The following is a 24895-nucleotide window of genomic DNA, read 5'->3' as shown; positions in this document are numbered from 1 at the left end:
CAACTCACTAGCATCTTTCATTAGATCTCCCGGCCCTCGTCTTTCAAACTACATGCCCTGAGTTCATACTGCAAGTTTTCTGTCAAATATTAGAAGTCTAAATCAAGAATTATTTTGTCAGACTTTAGAGGTCCTCCAGAGCCATAGGAGACATTATGTTTTCACGGGCTGAGTAGTTCTCTGCTTGACGAATAAACTGACGGTAACATGTAGGTGGGTGGGAAGTGATCTTTTTACGCAGCTTTAAGAAATTGAAGATATTGTGTTTATTAAACATAAAGTCAAGATTTAATGAAAAGACACAAACAAGTCGCATAATGGGAAGTGTAGGATTCAGCAGATTGGAGCTTGACTCTCAGTCAGGATATCTCAAACTCTTTGAACATTCTTAATTTTTAATTAAACAATATTTAATTGTTGGAGTGCCCCATTAATTAAAGAGAGATGTTCAAACTGATTGACAGGTGTCTCAATAAGCCTGAACGTCCATTCATCCTCTCTGTATCGGGGCTCAGTGCTCCTGGTGTCCGTTAGAGGGAGGCACTGAGGCGCGGAGGGGCCGGCGTTGTGTCAGTCTCAGGCAGGCTGGAGTGCCGCTGAGCTGGGCAGAGCAGACAGACACAGAGGAGGGCTGCTGGAAGGAGGAAGGCTGCCTCATGCCGCCGGGGTTTACCGGGAATTAAAAATCTGACGTCCAGCGCTGCGCGACGGGCTCTCTCGGCTCTGGAAGGAGGAATTATAACACAACAAAATGCGTCTGTTGGGGATTTGGATGCTGATGGCGGCTCTGCAGGTAAAAATATTTCCAATTTTAAACCGAGTCAGCTGCAGTAACGTTAGACACACGGCAGAGCAGACAGACTGATGCCCAGGGAAGGGACGACAAAGCGGCGACACTCGCCTCTATACCCCCCCCCCCCCCCCCCTTTGCTTGCTTCATTTGAGTTCTATTTTCATTCTCTGCTATCCGCGACTAACGTTAAATAAGGGCCTATATTCACACGCTCGCAGTAAAATGCTGCTGATCCCAGACCTGCTCCGGTGCACAATGAGTAATGTATCAAACTAAGAAGAAGAAAGGCATTGGGAGCCCGATGGCTCCTTTGTAGGAGAAAAGATGAGGTCTGCGGTCTGATCTGAAACAGGCTGCCGCCTGGTCCAGCCTGGTCCAGCCTGGTCCGGCACCCCCTCTGTGACACTGTCCATGTTGCTCTCTGCTCAAATCTATGCTTGACTTTTGTTGGGCTGTAATCCAGTTTAGCCTGAGTGACTCAAGACCCAGATACGTAGCGTTGTGTTTCTCGCGGTGAGCATCGGCTGATCTCCATTTGAGGAGATGGCAGTTTAAAATGTGTCCTCTTATAACCGGGAGTGAAGCTACGTGGTGGAGGAAGGAGACGTTTTAGGAGTCGTGTCTGTTCAGTAGCACAAGCTGCCCCCTCGTCCTGTGCCCTGGAACAGTCCCGCATCCTAAAACCTGCCACTCGGAGCGGACGGTAACGTCAGGCCACCCGTCATTTTGCGGCTCCGGGCTAACGTGAGACTGTATCCGTGTGCATCGTGGGAACGTGAACCCATTGTGAAAGTGGACACAGAGTCATTGAGATAAAGTATTGCACCAAAAGACAATTGTCATAACGTCTCAAACCATGTCACCTGGTGGTTCGGCCTTAAGCGACAAGAATTGCCACGTTTTTGAATAGAGTTTGGCGTGCAGGTTCCGTATGTGAGCGCACACCGAGGGGCCTACAGTCGGGACCGGGCCACCTGCTCTCCAGCCCATTCCCACAAGTAAAACTATAACTTTTACAGGACCATACCAACGTTTTTTCATTCCACTATAATATTTCATGAGATGAAGTGAAACCAAAGGAAGCCAATAGCTCGAGGATTAAAAATAGACATTTAGAAATAACCACAGCACCTTGTTCTCTGACTAAACGTTTGTCTTGGATTCATTGTTTGCTTTTCCTCATGTTGTCCTGTTAATGTTCTGTCTTTGGTCATGCAATAAAGAAGCATCTACAAACTATGGTATGCTTTGAAAAGTGGTCAGTTACGGATGCATTATTTGTATTTGTGGCAAACGCAGCCAGCAACACACTTACACTCCTGCGCTGTACTGGCCATTCATTGGACTGTACATTTTAATGTGAGAGCTGGTTAGTGCGAACAGGATTTAAGGACGGCAGAAAAAGAGGGGATCCACACCATGTGGACAAATCAATAGAGAGGACAGTGCTGTGCCAAAGGGTCAAAGGTCAGGTCAGCAGCAGAAATGCCTTACCTCCAAAACAGCAGGGTCAGCACTCTCCATGGCTTACCTTAAATCCCTCAAAAGCCTTAAATACATTTGCTTTTGTTACTTTTTAGCTGCAATGTTGAGCTTTTTATGAAGGCTTTGATCTCGTGTTTTCTGTTTATACCTGAAGGCACCTTTATTGTAGCCGATGCTGCTGTATGTGGTTGTTGGATGTAGGACTGTCAGGTCTGGTGATATATGGTTAAAGATTCAGTTATACACAACCATGGGACGGTTTACTGGCTTGGAGATGAATTAGTGCCGATAATAATCCCCTGTTCTCCCAGAGCTTTTGGTTAAATCAAGAGGAAGGAATGGATGTTGGACGTTGATTAAGGTTTGATTTTATCAGTGACTCAAAATACCTCCCTTCTGACCATGACCCCGTCTGTTGAGGGGGATGGTTGATGCTAAATTGTGTGATTTTAGCTTTTAGTGCCATTCATTCGTCTCTCTGAAAACCTAAAAGTTGCAGCAAACATTTGACTCATATATTGTGTGCTAGAAGAGATAATACATATCAGGTGATGTCTGGGAAAGGAGCTGGACAAGAGACCCAGGTGTGCAACTTTCTACCTGCATCATTGATAACACTCTTCTGTACGCTTTAGTTCCATTACACGCTGTGCAGGACTTAATAATGTTGTTTCAGAAAGGTGTGTCTTCTGACTGCAGCAACGATTGAACACTTGAAGAGTTTCAGTGTGGGACTCGAAGACAGTTGTGCAAACGGGTGGTTTTGGATGGAAAATGCGTCACTTTGTTAGGCGTATAATGTCTCAGAGAAATAAAATCAAACGTGTCTCTTTTCACGATCCTGTGTGACTGATCAATAATACTGATTAAATCCTGTATAATCCCATATATACATCCAGTGTCAGGTATATTTTGACAAAAGATTGGATTAGGATTTTCATACATGCTAATGTTACAAACAGCAACAGCAGGAATTTAATACTGTGTATGCTGATGTTACTTTTTTTAATGCGAGCGTTACATGTGTGAGGGGGCATTTAATAACATCTGCCCCTTAATTTGTACCTTAATATGACCTTTTCATTTCAGGGACAAATTCAGGGCTTGACACCAAACGTGGGGATAACAAATGGATGAATGAATGGTTTAAGGGCTTTTTGAAGGGTAAAACCTTTTAAGGAATAAATGAATGGGTGGTTTTCACGTTTTATTGGTCAGTTTTAAGGGGTGTTCATCCTTTAAAATGCCCTTAAGCTGATCACTGGTTGGCCACCCATGGATTATTAGTTCACAATGTGTTTTAATCCCTGTCTTTGTCCTTTTAATCCTCTTTCCTCTGTCTAGAATCTGTCTATCACCTGAAGCAGGTGACAGTTGATGACTTGATTCTGTCTTCTGCATCATGTGCATGAAGCTGATGCTCAACCTTCCACCTGTCTTTTCGCGTACTAACATGTGCTGAACGGACTCAGTCTCTAAAACAGAGGTCAGGTTGGGCGTAGTGGTCCTTGCTCCATTGCATCCACCCTCCTTTGGAGGGTATCAGTGGTTTTCACAGGCACTGCAAGCTTAGCTTCACATCTGTACAGAACGGAGGCAGCATGAGACACTATATTTGCACACTAAATGAAGTCTTGGCTAAAAACAACCCTTAGTCTGTTTGCTGCAATAAACTTGAAGGTGTTTGAGTTTTTTATTTCATTCTTCCCTTGATGTTGCCAAAATGACAACTGCATTAAAGCACGAAGCCATTTAAGAAACAGTCTCCTCCACATCCTTGTTACCGCTCTGTTAAAGTACGTCTGCAAATACTTCGAGAGGACAGGTGACGCAGGGCAGCCTGGTCACGTTAACAGTGGATGTAATGTCTGTGTGGTGTTGAGACATCAGGGCCTTAATCATAAAAGTACTGCAAAAAGTCTATGTATGCAATATACAGTTTAAATTTCTTTTCTCAGGCAATAAACGAGGGCTGTTTCTAAAATTAGTTTTATTAGTTAGTCTACCTATTACTTCCTCAATAAACTGATCGATTGTCTGGTCTCAGAATTATTGTCATTATCGTTAGTTATGTTAACATTATTTAATTATTACTCAGTAGCTACCAAGTGGTCCTTGTGGTGAGATTAAATTTTAAAGTCCTATTTTATATTGTCATGTTGAAGTAAACACACTAACTCTTGTGATTGGATGTGTTTTTGTGGTGGAATAGACCCCCCCCCCCCGCCCTGCATGACCTCTGGGTCCTCTTCCCGCTTTTTCCCCCCTTCACGTTTCGCTTGCCCACTAAATGTCACCACTGAAGCCTGCAGAGCGTTATGCAGAAACACAGCATCACACCGAAGTCTTGCTATGTGTGTTTACTTCCTCCTTCCTTATGCCAATCGGGGAAGAGATAAAAGCCAGCCGTGCTAACCCCCCCCCCCCCCCCCCCTCCCCACCCTCCTGCTTCCAAACATGTCAGGATGGGCAGCGAGGACATGAGGGTTTAAAGTTTTTGGGTTAAGTGGAAGCAAATCGCAGCACCCCTCTTGGATTCATTACTTTAATCACAGAAGAACACCCCCACACACTAACACACACACACACATACACACGAACAAACTGCAACAGATGCTTTTATGCTGCTCTGCGGAGCTGAGTGTGTGTGTGTGTGTGTGTGTGTGTGTGTGTGTGGGACAGGAGGTGGAGGGGGGGTCCATGTTGGGCCGGGACTCAAACAACAGAAGAGACAAAAGTCTAGACGCTAATTATCATCAAAATTAATTGACCCAGTTGTCTGCTGCTCCATGTTGATTAATAATGGTCTCTTGGTTTGGACTGGTGCTGAACTGGGTTTTATTTTCCCTTTGACGTGCAACATTTTTCTTCTGCTTCACTGTTGCAATTTTGGACAAACCCCATTAAGAAAATGTGGAAAACTAAGTCACTGGTCTGCGCTAATTGCTTCTCTTTTTTGTTTTTATTCAGTCGTAACAATGGCAGAGAACCGAATCAGTGTCAATCAGCAGCCTCAGTCCAGCTACACGGAGCTGGGCTCCCTGAAAGAGACATGAGAAAGCCTCATGAAGGGGGGCACTGTTTTTTCCGTATAAATGTATATTTTCTCGTGTATTTAGGTTCCTGAAATAAATAATCGGCTAACAGTAACGCACTCATTATATGATAATTTGTGTCTAATAAACACAATGCTGTTTATTCCTGCTGTGGCCTCCATGCGTGTGAATCCAGTGTTTGTAGGGTGTTGGCACAGTTTACCTCTGAGATGTTTTACTGTGTAGCTGTTGGAAAAGTTATCTTGCTATGTGTTCTGCAAGACCAACATTTGAGGCTGTGGGCGTGTTCATAATGCTCCTGTGCTGCAGTAACTCAAACCACTTCTTGTTCGCTGTGCGTTGCCATTTTTATTGTTTCTTGGCGAAGAGCGATTAAAAAAAAAACATTTCAACAGTGAATCATTTTTCTGTTTCTTCCTTCTCCCTGGCTAAATATTCTCTGTATGAGCTGAAGTGTATTGACAGTATATTTTTGCACGTAGCTGGCGCATTCAAGTAAGCGCACGTGTACTGTATTCCCCCACCCCTGGAAACCACGGTGTAATTCGAAACCCTGCTTCAGTAAGAGACCTCAGCTTTATAAGAGGAGTTTTGAATGGATGCTGATGAATAGATGAACACAGGAAAAAGAGCCAACCTTCCAGTTTGAAGAAAAGTAACACATAAGAGTCAAGAGGTTGTGAAGGCATCAAGATGTAATCTAAGATGCACGCAAATATCTGAATGCTCTTTTTATTCTTTCCCTCTCCAGGTTGTTGTTCTGGGTAGAGAGGACGAGCCTTCGTTGTCAAGCAAGCAGCGGTCGTTGCCATGCACGCGGGGCTTTACTCAGAAGGAATACATCATCGAAGTGGACCAAGAGCTGGCAGAGGGACAGGCCGTCTTCAACGGTCAGTGTACACACACACACACACACACACACACACACACACACAGACTTGGAGCGGGGACATCTCCAATTATAATCCCCCGCTGTTGGGTGGGGGTTGTTCAAGAGTCTTGCTGATATTTGAACCATAATGGGGCTTCAAGAGGACTGAACTGTGTGTGGAGCAGGATTAGACTGATGTACTGAGCCCATCCTGTCCTTGGTTTGGGATGAATGTGGTCCAGTCTGTGTTGCCCTGACTGCTACGATTTCAATATTGTGATAAACACGGCAGGGATTGGTGTATTGAGCTTCTCCTGGTTTGTTTTGTAAAACCTCTCTTCTTGGAAGGGTTACACGGTCTCGGTGCTGTTTCACAGGGTCTTTATCCCGTCACGAGTGCACAGAATCTCTACCGCTCCAAGCCACGAGAAAAGATGAAGTTTGGTTTAAGCAGTGTCATCACTGCTCTGGGGGTTAGGGTTAGTGTGATAAGCCACACACTGGCTTTAATAACACTGATATAATAAGACTGCGATCATGCCCGGGGTGTCTGATTATTGCATGCCCCGCTGCCCTATCAGTTGTTTTCTTTGTTAATCCAAAACAGGAAACTGGCGAGCCGTGAGCAGATAACCATGACACCAATGTGGGGAAGCATTTTAGATTTGACATCATAGATGGAAAAGTATTTCACAAAAGGTCAAGTTACCTTTTAAAAATGCATCTTCCTTACAGTAACATTACCATAACAACAAATCTGTAGTCACCTGTTGCCTGCTTATCAATCCCGTGAAGCAGCATGAATGAACGAAACCATGTAAATGTTAATGAATAAAGTGTTACATCACCTGACTTCAAGATCAAGGATGTACTCTATTCATAAACCAGTGTGTTGCCTTTCTTCAACTCAACTCCAAAATGAATGCAGGCCTCCAAAAACCCATATAGGTTAAACCCCAGTCTGCAGTGATGTGTTAACATGGGTTGCGAGGCCTGCGAACCAGGATCGATCAGCATATTTCTCTATGCTGTGTGTGTCAGAGGGGTTGGGCCGATCAGTATCATTTACTGGGCCTCAGGGTATCAGCAGCAGGCTGATCAATAAGCAGTGGACTCGTGTAGATCTGGTGAGAGAGCGGAGTGCGTGAGCTCTGCTGAGTGGAACGCTTGTCTAACAGGGGTCTTTGTCATCGGTGTCGGTGCTGGTTTGGACTGGCATGGTTTTTCTGAGTCTGTACTGGGAGAAATGTGTGTTGATAGTCATGTCTTTAAATTAGCATGTCGCTTCTGCGTCAGTGGGAATTGCAGGCACGGTTTGAGCGTGATAGTGTTGCTGATAGTTTAGCTTCACTGTGCTCTGATGAGCGTTGTGTCGGGGGCTTTGGGCTGGAAGGCTGCCAGTTTGAAGCCCTGGGTCGTAAAATGTCTCAACATCTACTGCTGAGATGCTTCTCAGTTTAACAGAAGAAGCCTGTGGTTGCACTGGGCAGCTCCCTGTGTGAAACATGTGAATAGTATGAATATGAAGCAGGGCTTTGCTGTTGAGAGAAATAAAGGTCAGAAAGTGACTTTCCTCTGCTGGAATGAAATCAGGCTTTTCTTTTTGTCATTTTATTCTGAAGGAATGTATGAAACAGAGCTGACCAGCCAAACGGGCTTTGTCTAACCACGTTGAAGTACCAGGCAAAAAGCCTACAGTAACTCAGCGCTGAGAATGTGTGTGTGTGTGTGTGAGAGAGTGTGATCACATGTTTGTGTGCTTCAGTGGACTTGTATGGGCTCTGTGAAGTGTAACAAGGCAACAGTGACTGAAGCTGACAGAGCGGCAAGGGAAACAAGACGAGAGAGTGTTTCAGTGTGTTTGTCTGTGGTGATGCTCGTGGTGTGTGTGTGTGCGTTGGTGTGTGTAGGTGAAATTACATGGCCGTGTTGTTTTTACAGTGTAAGAAATACGAATTGTTACATTATATAGAGAGATTTGTTTGTTGCTGGTCATTGTCTCTCCACCAATCTGACTTCTCGTACTTCATCTCTTATTGTTCACCAACTTCCAAACCTCTTCGAATAAAACTGTGACTTCACTCGTATGAAGCCAAACGTCCGTGATAAGGTGCTTTGTGTTGTCATGATACCGAACCTGCATTACAGTTCTTTCAGCATTAGTCCATTTGCTTTTTACAATGGCTCTTAAGTCATGTTAGCCTTTAAATGTTCTCTCTAGTGGTAGTCAGTCACGTAAGCCTTCACTTGAGCATTTGTCACACTAGCCTTTTGTTCTCGCACCGGCCTTAGTCACGATAACCTTATAGCAAAAAATAACACCTCGATAGCAGATTCCCCAAACAGTGGAAGCAGCTGTGTGTGTTTTATAATATCAATGACAGCCTAAACTCAAACTTAAACTGGCTTTCGTCAGATAGTGAGAAGGAAAATGGTTGTGAACATGCTAAATTAGCATTGTGTTTATGGCTACATGTAGCTAAATATATCAGGAACACTGATGTGGATCAGTGTTTAAACATTTGCTTGATTTTAGTGGAAAGATTCCTAGCTGTTTGTTCAGGATCTTCTTTTTCTCTCCATAGTTACACAAAGTCAGTGAGACTGGTGTTTAGATCGTGTGTGTTTGCAGCAGCATGTAAGTGACTCACTGAGCCGTTCAAACATTATTTGAGGACCAGTGCAGGGTGTCTTTGCTGGGTTACAATCTGATGGCTCTGGGCGCTGTTAATTATTTAATTGGAGCAGAGGAAGACTGAATTATTAATGAGAGGATGGAGGGGAGAGACATGATTATAAACAGACAGACGGTGTCTGGGCGGTGGGTTGTGAAGGAGAACAGGATCAGCAGCAGAGACCTGGTCAGACGGATACAGACAGACAGTGGGAGGAAACAGGAAGTAGCAGCGAAGGTTATGTGATAGAGTCTATTGTTTTAAATACTGCCTTCAGCTTTTTTATTGTTTTATTTATCTCAGTCTTTTAACAGAGTGTTGACCTCGAAACAGATCAGGTTTTATATAACCTATCGTGATCCATCAAAAATTCCCAGAATCGGTCTCAATCCAGCCGGGACTTTGGATAATTACAAATAACATCAATAAACTAGGGCTGGGTGTGGAACTGCAGTACTCTTTGTTTTTTTGATTCGACTGACGGGTCTGTAGCACCTAGTTTTGAAAACAGCACAGAATGTTCCCGATTTAAGTCACATTTTTGACAATTTTACAATATTTCATTTAGCCATTTTTTTTGCACAGTTGCTTGTGTTTGGATTTGGAGAAAACTCTCCAGCAAAAATTCAAATTATTCACCACTTACAGGAAAGTGGCTGAAAGCAGTCGTGGCTGAGTCAGGTTTCTGTTTCTGTGGAAAGGAAACAAAAATAGAGGAATGGAAAGTTGATTCAGCTGCTGCCAGATCAGTGTTTCAGTCAGTGGACAGTCCCTCTGTGCTCATGTGTCCGTCTTTGAAGAAACAGAAGTGCTAGTTTTGGATTTTGATGAAGGTGTTTGTGATCTTGGGTATATGTGTGTGTGTTTTTGTATTTGCATATGTGTGTGCGTCTTTGGGTTTATCACTGCAGTGTGTGCTGTTTGCATACTTGTGTGTGTGTGTGTGTGTACATTTGAGCTCCATTGCTTGTTTATGCTGTGTTTGCATGTGTGTGTGTGAGAGAGAGTCAGGACGAGGTCAGTGGCTATCCTGTACTTCCTGTGGAGCGCAGCAGGGCTGACTGCTCCGACCTTCCCTTTTTCCCATCCATCCTTCCTATTAAGGCAGTAAGTGTTAGTCAGCGATACGGCCTCATACAGCCGGCTGCTGGTCAGCGCTGCCATACACAGCCATGGAAAACCCCGTCCCACGAGCCAGCAGACACTGAGCACATTCATCTCCCCACATCCTCCCTCTAAATCCCCCTCTCTTTCTCCTTTCTCTCCCTTTCTTTTACCCGTTTCTTTCTCTTCTCTTGTCATGCAGGGGGATTGCCCTACTTTGTTCTAGCCTCATATATCACTGTCTCCCCTCGCAGTCACATTCGGGAAGGGCGACCGAGATACAGAATGAGAGCTCTCTCTCTTTTTCCCTCTCTCTCTATCTGAATCAGTCCCACTATTTTCTGTCCTCTCAATTGATTCCTGTTTTGTCTCTTAGGGGCTTGTTAACATCTTAGCGATGGGATGTTCATTGGTCTTATATGTTTTCACTTCTGAATGTATTGTAGTGTTTGCTACTTCAGTTTTGTAGTAGAAAGTACTCAATTTGTACCACTCCAAGGTATAAATGATTCATTTCATTTTAAGGATGGCTGGTCAGTTCTTGTCAGCAGCACTTTCAGATCAAAATATCTTGACAGCTACCAGTTAGGTGGAAGTATGGATACAATATTTTTATGTACAGTAAATGTTCATGTTACATACAGAGCTGTCTGTAATATGTTTTGTGATCCATATTCTATCATTTGTTGAAGTGCTAACCGACCCTTTATATCAAGTTTAGCACGTCATTTTTTTTCCACATCAGGTGATCCAAGTAGATTTACTGGTGCACTCATTGGAAATGCCTCTGGATCGGAGAGTCCGTACTGAATGTAGTAATGGGGACTGCTGAAAGGGAGGTGGGAGGCTTCTGTCTGCACCAATAAGGAGCAGCTGCCATTTATTTCACTGCCAGTGGTCAGTGAGGAGGGAGGAGGGCGCCTCTGTCACAGCTTATCAGGGGTTCATTCATGTCCTCACTGGCTAAAACCAATCTGTCCTCTTCCATCATCATCATCATTAATATAAAACACCTACAGCCTGTGACCAGAAACATATGAACCATCAACTGCAAAGATGGACGACAAGACTCCCCAAAAGTGAAGCCAAAGCGTCTCAATCGCCCCCTGGTGGCTGGCTGCAGTATGGGTCATAAGCCCGCCCCCTCCATGTTAGCGGATGGGATATGGACCAAACTAAAAAAAGTCAAATACATTTTTCCCAAAGATGGTTTGTGTCATTTTTGGTAGTTATTACCACGCTGATGTCTTAATTAGTTATTTGATGCTATAAAAAGGGGGTGAAACATAATGACAGCTGTGATTGACTTGTGATTGGGTCGGGCGATGTGATGGAGGTTGATATAGATTTAACTTCGCATATGAAGATTTATGAGGACACAATAATAACTGAAGTCCAGGTCTGGGTGAGATGTCTCCCTACAGTGTGAGGAGTCAATGAGAGGTCAGTCAAGGTCCATGAAGCTGGATGTGCACTGTTGCCGTGTAACCATTAAACTCATTTTAAAGTTGTTGTTCTGTGTATAATGTTTAAACATCTGTTTGCCAAATGAACTGCGATGAAATTACCATAAACAGATGAGAGCATAGTGGAGATGTTTAAATGAACCTTCTCATTAACCTCGTTACTTCTGCCCACTTGAAGAGGTTAAACCTGTTGGAAGTCATTTTGCCATCTGCCTTTTAGTCCTACCATCTGCCTTCACGAAAATCAACCAAAGCTGGGTCAGTGCTGTGAAGGTGTGTTCAGACTCAATGGCTGGAGATGAAAACGTTTTTAAAAAATATGCTCATCTTGAGGCGCATCAAGAAAAAGAATATGTTGTATTGGTACTAGGGCTCTACTCGACTCAGAATTCTGTTAGTTGAATCAGATTTGACTGATATTCGACTATTCTTTCCCTTCTTCAGTGAACTGCCAGATTTTTGAATGAGGTTTGGCGGGACGTTCAGGATGACAGCGACGTTCAGTAATATAGTAAAAACACCAAGTTATCCCTCCAAGCAAACGCGTGCTAACTACGGATTAGAAAGGCGCAACACATTTTTTAGCCAGAGACTATATCGTGTTAAGTTGCACATGGGACATGTATTTTACTACTACTCTTTAACTTTTTATCCCCATGAGACTAAACCACGTCTGTGTCATAATCTGCAATGCCATGCATCAGCACATTTCCTCAATGATAATTTCATTTTTTTTCTCTCAAGTTAGTAAACATTTTTTGCTTTTATAATGCTATTCATCATTACTCGCATGAAAATACTGTAAAGCCAGCTAGAGACAGTTACGGACCACAGACTAACCACACAGTGTAGACAGAGAGAGGCCCACTTTCTGCTAAACTTGCTTTGTGTGTGTTTATGCACTGTGTGTTTGTGTGTGTGGAGGTCTGCTTCTCATTATAACGTCTGTATGTTGAACTGACAGAACCCAGGCAGTGCCACTCTCAGCTCCACAGATATGGCTGGAATGTGTGTGTGTGTGTGTGTGTGTGTATATATGTGTGTAAGTGTGTACTCCCACGGGTGCTCTTCCAGTTGTGGTTGTTCATGTTCCACTAAATCCTGTCCTCCCATTTGTCTTTCTCTGCTTCCCTCTCCATCTCTGTCTCTCAGCCAGTTTCAGCTAACTGAATTATGGCTGCATGCCTGACCTCACATCTGACTAATGAATGTGCGTGTATGAGCTCAGGGTTGTGTGGGTACCGCAGTGTTAGTATGGAGGAAAAACGCTGTTCGTCTGCTATTTGCAGAAAACATTTCCCTTTCCACACACTGAATGAAATTATAGGGTTACAGTATAACTTCAGAACAGTGTCTGTCTGATGACGTGACTGTGCTGTTTTCTGAATTAATACAACAAACTGCAGGCCAAAAGCTTTGCTTGACCTGTTCACTTGACAATATATCACATCTACTGGATGGATTATGGACAGACACTCATGTCTCCCCGACGTTCCTACAGACTTTGTTGATCCCCTGACTTTTCCTCTCGTGCCACCAGCTGGTTGACATCTTTGGTTCACAGTGAAATGTCTTGACCACTGTTGGATGGATTGTCATGAAATTTAGGTCGGACATTCACGTTCCCCTCAGGATGAACTATAATAACTGGTGATCCTCTGACTTTTCATCCAGCACCGTCATCAGGTCAACATTTTAATGTGTCCAATACTTTGGTTTATGACCAAAGTATGACCTGCAGAACTAATGGCATTCCCATCAGCCTCAGCTGGACTTTGTGGTCAGTAATAATTAGCAAATGTTAGCATGCTAACATGCTAAACCAACTTGGTGAACTTGGTAGACATTATACCTGCTTAACATCAGCATGTTAGCATGTCTGCATTGTACAGTTTGCTTTTAGTTACAATTCGCAGTTCAAACTCGCAAACTAAACTAGAAAACTAACTAAACTCTCTTTTTGACTAATTTTGAAAAATTAAAATGGAATCCTATAAAACACCATTGTCACCATAAACAGTCCTCTCATGGATTTTCAAGATTCAGTTCAGAACAGTCTAATTCTCCAAAAAATGTTGGCGGGAGAGCTACCATTGTATAAAGAGTGTAGCAGCATTTCTGATGGCTGATCATTTATATTGTCTTATAGCATAAATCATCATATAGCCCAACCCTATAGTCCTGTCTGTGTGGTGAAAACTGCCACAGTGATCCTGACTTATCTCTGACCGCAGAGGACTGCTTGTTCCACCAATCGTTTTTCAGCAACTAATATTTCCTTCCCTGGATGATAGATGAGATGACAGAGAAACCCAGTTTTGGACATTTAAAGATCAGGTCCACCACAAGCCCATCCATCATCAACTTTAAGTACTGTGGCCTCCCTCTGAGCATTTAATTCTTCACCTCCTACAGAGACGGCCAGTCAATAAAGAAAAGATCTAAGACATAACAGCAGCTGTTAGCTGTGGAGCAGCTTGTTAATCTTTAAATGCACTTGCATAGTTGTGCAGTGAAGTAGATACCAGGTACAGGAGCACACAGGAGTCAGTCTGATCATGCAGTCTGGAACACTGCAGTGATGTATGAGGGAGGGAAAGAGTCTGCCTTTTCTTATTCGGGGACACTGTTGATCTGTTCTGGACGTTTTTTGGCTTGCGCCTGTGACCGAATCACAACTGTGACGTTAGTGATGGTAATTCTCAAGTGTTCTGTTGAATTTAAGTTCACAATGAAACCCTGACAGCACGCTGTGATTAAGAGCTGAGGTAAACTCTGGGAAGTGTTGGTTTCACTGACCTCAGTGTTAACGCTACTGCAGTCAACTTTCAGCACGGTGACACGGCGCAGAGAGGCTTCTGCCAAGTTCATTCCTGTGTGTCTCAGGACAGCTCAGACCGCAGGGTCATACTACAACATGGCCACGTGCCGAAGAAGACCAAGGAAGGCTCATTAAAGTTCATTCTTGACCTTGGAAACGGTTTCCAGCTGTTCTGTAGCTTTGAACTTCATCAGCGACTGGACTTCATTTAGCAAACTCACGGAGTAAAAGATCATTTCTATTGTTTCTATGGTTACCTGCAGTTTAATGTCGCCGGTGCACTGATTTACTACGAGAGCTAATCTGTTGACTCTGTCCTTGAGTTGTTCTTATATAAGACTTTGATGGGCACCCGCCAGCCAACGAATAACCAGTATTTTCTGTGACCATGGAATCATTTCTATAACATGAACCGTGTAAATGATTGTGTCTGCTGAATGGCCAAGAAATGGAACATCATGGTTGCTCCGGGCCATGAGGAAGCACACATACTCCTCAATGCTTCACTGACTCTGCCAGCACTCCCCGTCACCGTTGTTCACAGTTCTGCTGCGTCGCATCTCGACACCTGAAATTCCAGCTGATGCCTCGCAGCAGGAATCACACTTTCCCTGCTGGAGGGAGATCTAATGCAGATATGTATTAGGTTCTAACAAATATCAGGCTGTAGCTAACAAAACACAAGAGTTAGTCTTCCTCCAGACAATCTGCTCTGACAGCAGACCTGAATAGTACTATACTGTAAATGTACATGTCACTAAAATGTTTTATCTGCTGTTATATGTTTTGAATTAAATTGACAGCCGGTAATGAGCTCAGTGGCTTTTTGCTTGTTGTCCTATAATCTTTTCATTGTGTCTGCTGAAACTGTGACTATGAATCTATTAGGTGATGGACAGAAAAATGAATCCCATGGCTGATGGTTTGATTTATAAATTAAGAATGAAATGAAATGTCTTTGAGTTCAACATTTTGATTTGATTTGATGGTTTGAAACTATTGAAACGAGTCGCTAGTTGCAGCTCTACAGCCTTTCGACAGCCACAGAATGAACAAACTGCTGTCAAGTTCCTAACTAAAACTGTCCACGCCTGGGTCAGCAGTCAGTCAGCTAGTCTGGGTAGTGGATCTGGATCTGAATAAATACAGATAAAATGTCAAACAATTTGTGCTAGGTAATAAACCTCTTTTGGTACCAGCGGTAATTAAGTAATGCTGCAGCTAGCATTTATTTCCATTATCGGTTAATCTGCCCATTATTTTCTCCATAAATTAATTGTTTAGTCAATAACAGTAATAAAATGCCCGTCACACTTTCCCAGAGCCCAAGACGTCTTCAAACGTCTCCATTTCTCGGACCAACAGTCTAAAACCTGTCTGGTTTGGTATTGCTTAAGATTATACTTTGACTACCCATAATAAAGGCGTGTGCTGCAGTCGTGGACGCACCTGAACGTCACGATCAGTTAGTGTGTGAGTCGATGGAGTGTGTTAGAGACGGAGAGGGGAACCATAGGAGACAGACCCCATCAGTCCTGTCTGACGGTTTATTCAGGTGGAGATGTGTTTGGAGTCTGTCTGTCTGAGCCTGCTGGTCTCTGGGCTCATAATACCATTTACCCACATGTGTGTGTGTGTAATGCATCGTGTGCTCCCTGGTAAACCCGAGAGAACTGTGTGTGTGTGTGTGTGTGTGTGTGTGTGTGTGTGTGTTCCTGTCTAATAGTGAGGTAATATAATCAGCAGGGCCTGTCACGGTCAATTAGGGCTCTGCTGCTATCATCCAAGTCATTGTCTTGCCTTAGACTCTGAAAACACGTCAGCATCAGCACACACACACACACACACACACACACTCACACAGACGCATACACTGGATATTATTATATAGTATGCACATAGGAACGATGCTCACGCCAATTCAAATGAAGAAACTGGGACAAATCAGCCTCCTTCCGGACATGGACACAGGAAGTGACGTGAAGATACACCGCAGGGTGGCTGGATAGATTAGTTGGCATGGAAACTGTTTGTTGCTAATGTAAAAGAACTGACACTCTGTCATACATGTTAAAGAGTACAAAAATGAACTCTTGGTGGGTCAGGGTGCACAGCTACAACCGAGGCTCATTAAGGTCTTTCTTTAATCTGGGACGACAGCTTCCCCCGGCTTTCCACCAAAACACGCTCCCAGCCAGGGACAGGCTGTTTCTATGTGTGTGTGTGTGGGGGGGTGTGTGTGTGTGGTGGGTGGGTCAGTATGTGGGTGGCTGTGTGTTTGATTCACAGCACATAATCATGTGGCTTTCCCCTCATTATGTTTCTCCAGTTTTTTCTCCTTTAACCCTTCCCTGAACTTTGTGAGAGTTACAGTTTGAAACACCACAGATGTATATATATATATATATATATATATATATATATATATATATATGTAGGATATAATGATATAATATGTAGAATATTTCTGTATGCAAGCTGCCAACGTTAGTAGCAGTCGGTGTCTTTGAATTTGTCGTAAACAAGGAAGAATTTTCCGTTTCCAGAGCGGAGGTCGCTGTTAGAGGAAAGAGCGTTCCCCAGGGGGCCCACAGGGGGCCCAGATCTAAAAAGTCAGAGTAAATAAAGGATTGACCTATTGGGGCTATTTGAAGGCCAATACTGCTGATGTGACTGAAGGTGCCAATGACTGAAATTGTAAGTATATCTGCCCACATCTTCGAAGTTTTGCAGTCTGCAGGAGGCGGACGTGCCGTTTGTTGTAGGTTCAGACTAAACAGGTGCTTTTGTAAGTTCTTGTAGTTTTGTTTCAGAACTTAAAGTTCCACTTGTTGACTTTTATATTTGGAAACAAATACAGGCTAACGTGGTTGCCTCGATTTTATCGGAGGGGGTCCCACAGTGTCAGACTTTGAACCCCAGGTTTTATTTTATGGGTAAAAGGTGGGTGACAGTCCAAAACAATGACACCCCCCATCTCTTCCTTCACACATCCTGAAGAACCAAACCAGGAGACTGAGTCACACTGCCTTCTAGACTTTGGGGTACAATCCTGTTCTCACCTCCATCATGTTGGTCGACATGGCACCTTGCCCTACATGCTGTAAAGTCAATTTTTGCTCCACCTGAGATTTGTTAGTCATAGTTCTGCTGCGTCAGCTCCACGACTTCTGCCGACCCAAAAACAACAACAGGGGTATCAAATCCACCCTGAAGGCTGAAGCAGACGCATTGCTTTGATTTGATGGGATGCATTTCTCTGACATGTGATTCTTGCTGGTGGAGCTTTTAGTGCTGCACAAAGTATCAAATACCCAAATATTTTGTCCCAGTGTCCAGAGCTGCGGGGTGTGGTCCCATCTCTGGGGGAAGGCTCAGGGAGGATTATGGGATTGTACATGCGGAGGAGGGGGCGGTTGTTGATTTTAAGATGATGCAATTTTCAAAGCGAGCATTCATTACATCCATAATCCAACTGTGTGGTATATGGCTGGAGACAGCCCTCACCCACATGTTTGTGTGTGTGTGTGTATATCAGATCAATCAGGACAGGGAGACAGCTGTCCTATGAGGATTAGCTGTGTGTGTCTATAGTGTGCTTGTCCTGTGGTTCTGAGTTTAGTCTGCTCCTCATATCCAGACAAACACAGCAACAGGCTGACTGTAGTGTTGGCCTCCACATTCAGCCATAATGACTTACCCGCTCAATGTTTACCCTAACCTGTCAGTCTCACAGTCTCTATAACGTGTGCCTGGTCATTAAAGCGAAACTATAGCTGTAAACATAGAAACAGCCTCCAATGAAAACATGAAGACAGTGTTTCTATGGCAGTACAGTGAGGCGGAGAGGTCTTAAATGCATGTTTTAGTGTTGTTAGATGGCGTCTGAGGATATTCATGGCTTACTTCTTTGTAAAATGTTACTCAGAGTTTGTGGGCTGAGACGTCCTGTTTTGTCTGTTGGTCTTCTTCCCTTGAGGAGACAGTTGGTGTTGCACGCGACAGGCTGAGGGCACCTGGGTGTTCAGATGATTGTGTTTCTGGCTGTCAGCATGACACACAAGCGTTCGATCCCCGGCCCTCCCCCGTCATGTCGAAGTGTCCTTGAACAAGACACTGAACCCTAAGTTGCTGAGTGAATGGGTTATTGAGACTTGACTGTAAAGCGCTTTGGGAACCGTGAAGGTTGAAAAGTGCTATATAAGTGAGACCATTTACCATTTACACGAACGCAGTGGTTTCCAACCTTTTTGGCTTGTGACCCCTCCCTCGAGGGGTAAAATATTGATAAAATATCTCAATTACGGCTGCACAATTGTGGCCAAAAATATAATGAAAATGATTTTGATCAATATTGAGATCACGATTATTTATCACCATTAGTCAATGATGTTGTTGCAAACAGAGCACCTCTTTCACTTTCCTGGTAATGTACGAATCTTGGCATCAAAGTAAGACTGGTCCTTATTCTCAGTGCATCTCCTGGAAGCAGAATATATATAAAAAAACATTAAACAGTGACGCGCTGACGAAGATCCAGTGAGGTAACGTTAGCGACGTTATATTCATGCATTCATTGTACTGCAGTTTGTGGTGTTTTGCACTCTTTGCATATGTTTGACTTTCGTTTTGCTCGTCTGCTCTCTTGCATTTTACTCTACTCTGGACTGCAGCCGCAACATCCAGGACATTTTTGTGCAGGCTGCCGCTGCAGGGTGCCTGCAATACTGGCTGATTGCTAAAAGGATTGTTGGCTAGTTAGCTCACTAATAGTTTGTTGAGGATGACTGAGATAGTTTGGGAGTGGATATTAGAACTGAAGACAGCGTGTCACAGTAACCTACATTTGGAAATAAATCTGCTTTACCAGACTATTTACTTTGATTTAAGCCATGCCAGCAGAAACTACCCTCCATAAATCAGATCAGAGGGACATTCTGTACAAATATGACCAGTAAGTGAAGTAAGTAAGTACAAAGTAATACAAATAATCTGGGATAGGAGTAATTGCAACTTTCTTTAGATGAAGGCTTTTTCTAGATTCATAATAAATGAGCAAAAAGTGGTTTGACAATTAATCCAAAAACAATGGCCGATTTGATTTAGTAAGGGTCTAAACTGAAGCATGGATTATGATGGATTATGGATTATGCCTCTGAACAGAATATAAATGGAAGTGATGTTAAAAAATAAATAAATAAAGGAGAATGTTGGAGTTTATTTCAAATCAGTATGACAACACTGGCCACTACTTGTTTGTCTGGTGGTTAAAGAAGAAAACAAGAGATTGCAAATATCATCCTAGACTAGACCCATATATAAAAATGAAAATACAATAAGTAGCACAAAGGACATCGTCATGGCTGGGACAAAAGGTAACCATAGCAATGTTAAACAGGTTGCAGTGACTGGGACGTATAATCAAGGCTGGTTGTGATACCATTGATATATCATGGCTTAAATCTGTTATATCAGCATAAAAAGCGGTGAAAAGATGCTCACCCTTACAAGCTTTGTCAGCTTTGTCTCTCCTTCAGGCATTGTTAATTAACAATCAGCTCCTCAGTCACTCAGATCTGGCAAATAGGACATTCATGACATAAGTGCATAAATTAAAGGCTGTACAAAATCTTGTCTCATTAAAAGCAAAAAGCATCGACTAGAGCTGGAAAAAAGCCAACGATGTACCAAAAACAATATCTGACCTACTGTAAAACATGTTGGTATGTGTGCAGCCCACCCCTTTAATACACCAGAAATCCCATTTAACCCAAAGTAACAACCAACACTGTCAGCCAGCATGTGATCGTGTTTATTCGTAACAGAGAAAGTGGACTTCTTCATGTATGTAATTAACCATGAGTGTTCATAATGAGCTCATGGAAGATAAACATAATGACAAAAAACCACACTTGACCAGGGCACGTTTCAGACACAGCAATATGCTAATGCCACAGGGAATCTACACCCTGCAGACAGAATGAGACAGATGCCATTAATGTGTTATTAAATCGATGTATAATATCCCTTATTTTAATACAAGAGATGTGAAACGGCCTATTTTAACGTTGATTTCCTGTTTTAGCAAACAAATGCTATTGTGTAACGCTAAAATGGTTTTTGGCTCCACTAATACATATTTTTGTGTTACCATGGATCAAATCTATGTTCGAGTACAGTCGCATACAACAGCCCAGAATCCCAAGGAATTACATCCATGTAATGTAATGTATCCATAACCATGATCTTTCCTTAATGTTTTAGTTACTTTACCCTGACCATACCTTGACCATAGTTGTATTTGTCATTAACATGATCTTTTCATTAACATTAACCATATTGCTTTGTTCACAGCTGGTTCCACTGCCCCCAAGTGGTGAAAAGATCAGTCAATGCAGCTTTAACTACTGAATGTGTTACTACGAGTTGTGACTGTGAATTAATAAGTAGTGTAATGTTGTGCACAAGTGTATTTAAAAAGTATTCTTTTATCTATTACTCCTGAGATAAACGTGACAGTTGATTGTGAAGTGGATTTCAGGTCATCTCGCCCATCATTGACTGCCTGAAGTAGCTCAGACCCCTCCAGCATTGCAATCCACTTCCTCCAGAAGCTAGACTTATGTCATTTAGTCCTCCAGGGTCATATGAACACACAACCATCCTACTGTTTGCATCATGTAACCTGATGCCAGACTGCCTAAGCATCTCCGGTTTCTACCTCAAAGATTTCCCTGAAGAGTTTTCCTCTAGGAGATCTTTGGTGCACGCTGCGGTGGGGCTCCTCTGGAGGGGAATGGACTCTAAATGTCTATCCCTGAGCTGGATAAAAGCTTTATTTCACATGAAACTCCTTTTAGTCCGCAGATTGGCGCTCTTTATCCAGGGCCATGTAGAAATTCAGGAGGTGGTTATGGAGGATTTGGAGGGGGCAGGAGGAGGGAGCGGACCTGTGAATGGCTTCATTAACACGGAGGAGATGGGTTCATTAACACCCAGCAGCCCTGCCGAGAAGGAGAGCCCCACTGGTAGACTGGGGAGCAAGGCATGCTACTTGTGTGTGTGTGTGTGTGCATGTGTGCGTGTGTGTGTGTGCGTGTGTGTGTGTGTGTGTTGGCAGGTGCAGGAGGTGATAATTGGTAGTAGTCTCATGTTTGCTCAGGCACAGATCTAAAAGTGGAGATCTTCACTGTCTCATCGGCGTTGAGATCCCAGATTCCCCCGTGGCTGTCTCTCTGTGTGTCTTTGTCTCCTCTCGTTTCTTTCTTTTTTTCTGCCTTTTTTCTCTCCGTCTCTCTTTTGCTCTCCTGTGTCCAGCCTTCTTTTTTCTTTGATGGGGACTAGACAGACTTGTGTGCCGAATTTTAACTGGTGTTGGTCTTGAAGCATAAATAAAAGCAGAAAGCAGAAATGGAAGATCACTTGCTGGTGTACGGACTTTTCTGTACAAAATGTGCTCCACGATGATTAGGTGTCAGAAATGAGCTGGTTACAGTTTGGCACACGTGAGCATTGTTTTTTTTCTGCGTTTTATACTCCATATGATCAAAAGTATTTACCCCTGTACTATATTTTTGTACTTTAGACAAACATTCACTGCTTTCAGCTTGTTTTTTTTATCCCAGTAAACTGAATCTCTTTGGGTTTTGAACTGTTGGTCAGACAAAAACAAGACATTTGATGACATCACCGTAGACTCTGGGAGGCTGTGATTGTTATATGACTAAGTAAAGTTGATTTATTTTAAATGCGTGTTGAATTCATGACTTATTTCAAACAACACAACTATAGCAGGGTCTTACAAAGAATCTGACAATGTACAGTCTTGGAATGCTGTGATTTCAACTACAACAAAATTTATTAAATTCAATTAAATTCAATTAAAATAAACAATACCAAGTTTCAAAAAACTTGAACAAAGTCCTGATTGGCTACTGATTCTTACAGCCTTGGAATGCTGGGCTCATTTCAACAACAACCAAATGGATTAAAACAAATAATATCGTAGACAGACAGCTAAGTACTGGAGGAGATGGCGATGAGGAAGAGGCTGCTGAGGTGTTTGGCTTCCTTGACATTATCCCTAAATGTCTCAAAGGGTCTGTGTTACTGTTACTGACTGTTTGCCTAGCTAGCTAAGGTTGCTCGGTAAAGTTAGCTTGTGATAGTGGGAAGTCAAATGTTGAACGTCGCTCTACGTACAATGAGGGTAAAGAACACTGATCTCAGACCTGCTGTTTTCCTATAGCGTGTTCATGTCCCTATAGACGACGCTGGTGAGCTTTCCAACCATTATATCTATATTATATAACAGAGCCGCCCCACTGTAACTGTAGTTTATTAATTAACAACATTTAAAAAGAGTTCCTCAAAGCTCAGGGACGACGGGCCTGCAATACACTGGCAGAAACCCTGGATTACTCAATAGATTGAAAAAATAGTTAGTTGCAGTTGAAAGAGTACCAAGGACAATAAAACTGGCATGTGAACTAATGGCGATAAAATACCTGAGCTGTTCAATGTTCAAAGAAGGATATGAACATTGGTATAGTCCTCTAACAGTGTGGTAAAATAAGAAGTGTGTGTGTTCCATGTCCTTGCTGTCACCCACGCTCCAGCTTATCAGTGACGAGAGGACGGGTGGGTGGATCAGCCTCAACATGGCTGCTGTGTGCTCCTCTAAGCCACTCGGCTATCTAAGTGTGTTTGCATGTCTGATGTGTGTGTGTAGTGTGATTAGAGGCAGATCAATGCAGGAGTTGATCAGGGCCTTAACAAACACAACATTAAGAATTGATAACGAGTGGATGTGATTGTTATTTGCTCACACGGCTCAGTCTTCAGATTGCATACAGTGGAGAGGTGTTGGGGGCCCTTTAACTAAACTGCTGTCTTTGATGTAGATGAAAAAGCTCTGAAGGCCAAAACATCTCAAGAAACTCAATTGAAGCCAGTGAAATGATTTGTAAAATATACAAGCCATATATGAGATACTATGCAGCTCCAGAGTAATTGGCCGGCTTCTGTCGTGCTGTTACAAACGGACGGTTGCTGGAATCCTTCTCTTAGAAATGGATAGGAAACATACGCTGTGGCCACAGGTCCAGTGGAGGTCCTGATTTCTCCAGGGGCTGTTTTGTGGTTCCGTACTGCCACTGCTACAATTAGATAAAGCAGTATAATGAAGTAAATCTCATTTAGCTGTGAGAGTCCACCAAGCAGTTGTCACAGATCTGCACTACAGATATCGATTGTCTGTCCAACACTGTAGGAATAACAGATGGGAGCTCTGCTTCAGATGAGGCTTTCCTTAAACCACTTCGCTATGTACTCTGCCTGCAAGCACTCCTGCTCTGTGTGTGTGTGTGTGTGTGTGTGTGTGTGTGTGTGTGTGCGCTAAATGGAAAATTCACCATAAAGCAGATTTATATCACATTCATAAAGCAGATTTATATCTCTGAGCAAGTCAGCCATTCGGTGTGATTGTGTTAATTTATGCTGATGCAGTAAGATACAAAACACTGCCATACACAACTCTGTACCATGTAAGTGATGCAATATAATATGATATAACACTCCACATAACAATGCACAGGGCAGGATTAACCTCTTAGGGGGCCCTGTTGACCCCCCCACCCCCAAACTCCCAATCTCTGTGCATTGTTTATGTACATTTTCGCCTCTAAGTTCCAATCAAACGTTCACAAGGCGGTTTCAATACACGCTGAGAGAACAAGAGGCCAACCAGTGCTCCCATGCTGAAGTAATATCGCCTAAAATTATTCAGTTCAAAAAACAAGAAATGATGATTTGTGTCTGGGTCCCCCCCAGGACGGTTACCAACTTTGCCCAGTTAGTAATCCAACCTTGGTGATGCAGTATAAGACCATACACACTAAAATTGTCCAAGTGTGGTGAACCTAGCACCAACACAATATTGGCTTAACACCCAAGGCAAACGGTTATTTTGACCCAGTAACCCAGTGGTTCTCAAACTTGGGCGCCATAGAGCCACTGCAAGGGGGGTGTGGATTACCAGGGGAGTGGAACTAAGTTGAACAAACATGATTTATGTGGGGAAATGTCTGCTGATTCTATCGTGCTGACCCTGAATTCAACTGGGCTCCTTTTTTATTTGTTGCACGCCCAATATAGTTAATGATTTATAAGAATTCAGTTTGTTCACGTGTGGTGGCGGGGGGCATGAACTTTGTTTGGCTTCTGAAGGGGGCATGACAGAAAAAGTTTGAGAACCACTGCAGTAACCCAACAGCAACCAATAACCAATCAGGCATAACATTATGACCACCTGCCTAATATTGTGTTGGTCCCCCTTTTGCTGCCAAAACAGCCCTGACCCGTCGAGGCATGGACTCCACTAGACCCCTGAAGGTGTGCTGTGGTATCTGGCACCAAGATGTTAGCAGGATATCCTGTAAGTCCTGTAAGTTGCAAGGTGGGGCCGCCATGGATCAGACTTGTTTGTCCAGCACATCCCACAGATGCTCAATTGGATTGAGATCTGGGGAATTTGGAGGCCAAGTCAACACCTCAAACTCATTGTTGTGCTCCTCAAACCATTCCTGAACCATTTTTGCTTTGTGGCAGGGCGCATTATCCTGCT

The 24895-nt window shown here is 43.2% G+C and overlaps 1 protein-coding gene across 1 annotated transcript in view; it reads left to right on the top strand.

Annotated features, from left to right (window-relative positions):
• The first annotated feature begins 751 nt into the window (after positions 1–751).
• The window catches only part of LOC139287454 (cadherin-2-like), a 68656-nt gene continuing 44512 nt past the window's right edge, over positions 752–24895 (top strand). The window contains exons 1-2 of the mRNA XM_070908485.1: positions 752–793; positions 6086–6224. Coding sequence (XP_070764586.1) covers positions 752–793; positions 6086–6224 — 181 coding nt within the window. The remainder of the gene's footprint in view (positions 794–6085; positions 6225–24895) is intronic.

Source organism: Enoplosus armatus, chromosome 7 (genome assembly GCF_043641665.1).
Source record: "Enoplosus armatus isolate fEnoArm2 chromosome 7, fEnoArm2.hap1, whole genome shotgun sequence".
In the NCBI taxonomy this organism is placed as follows: domain Eukaryota; kingdom Metazoa; phylum Chordata; class Actinopteri; order Centrarchiformes; family Enoplosidae; genus Enoplosus; species Enoplosus armatus.
The sequence above is the reverse complement of the archived record's forward strand: the minus strand, read 5'-3'. Positions and strand labels throughout refer to the sequence as shown.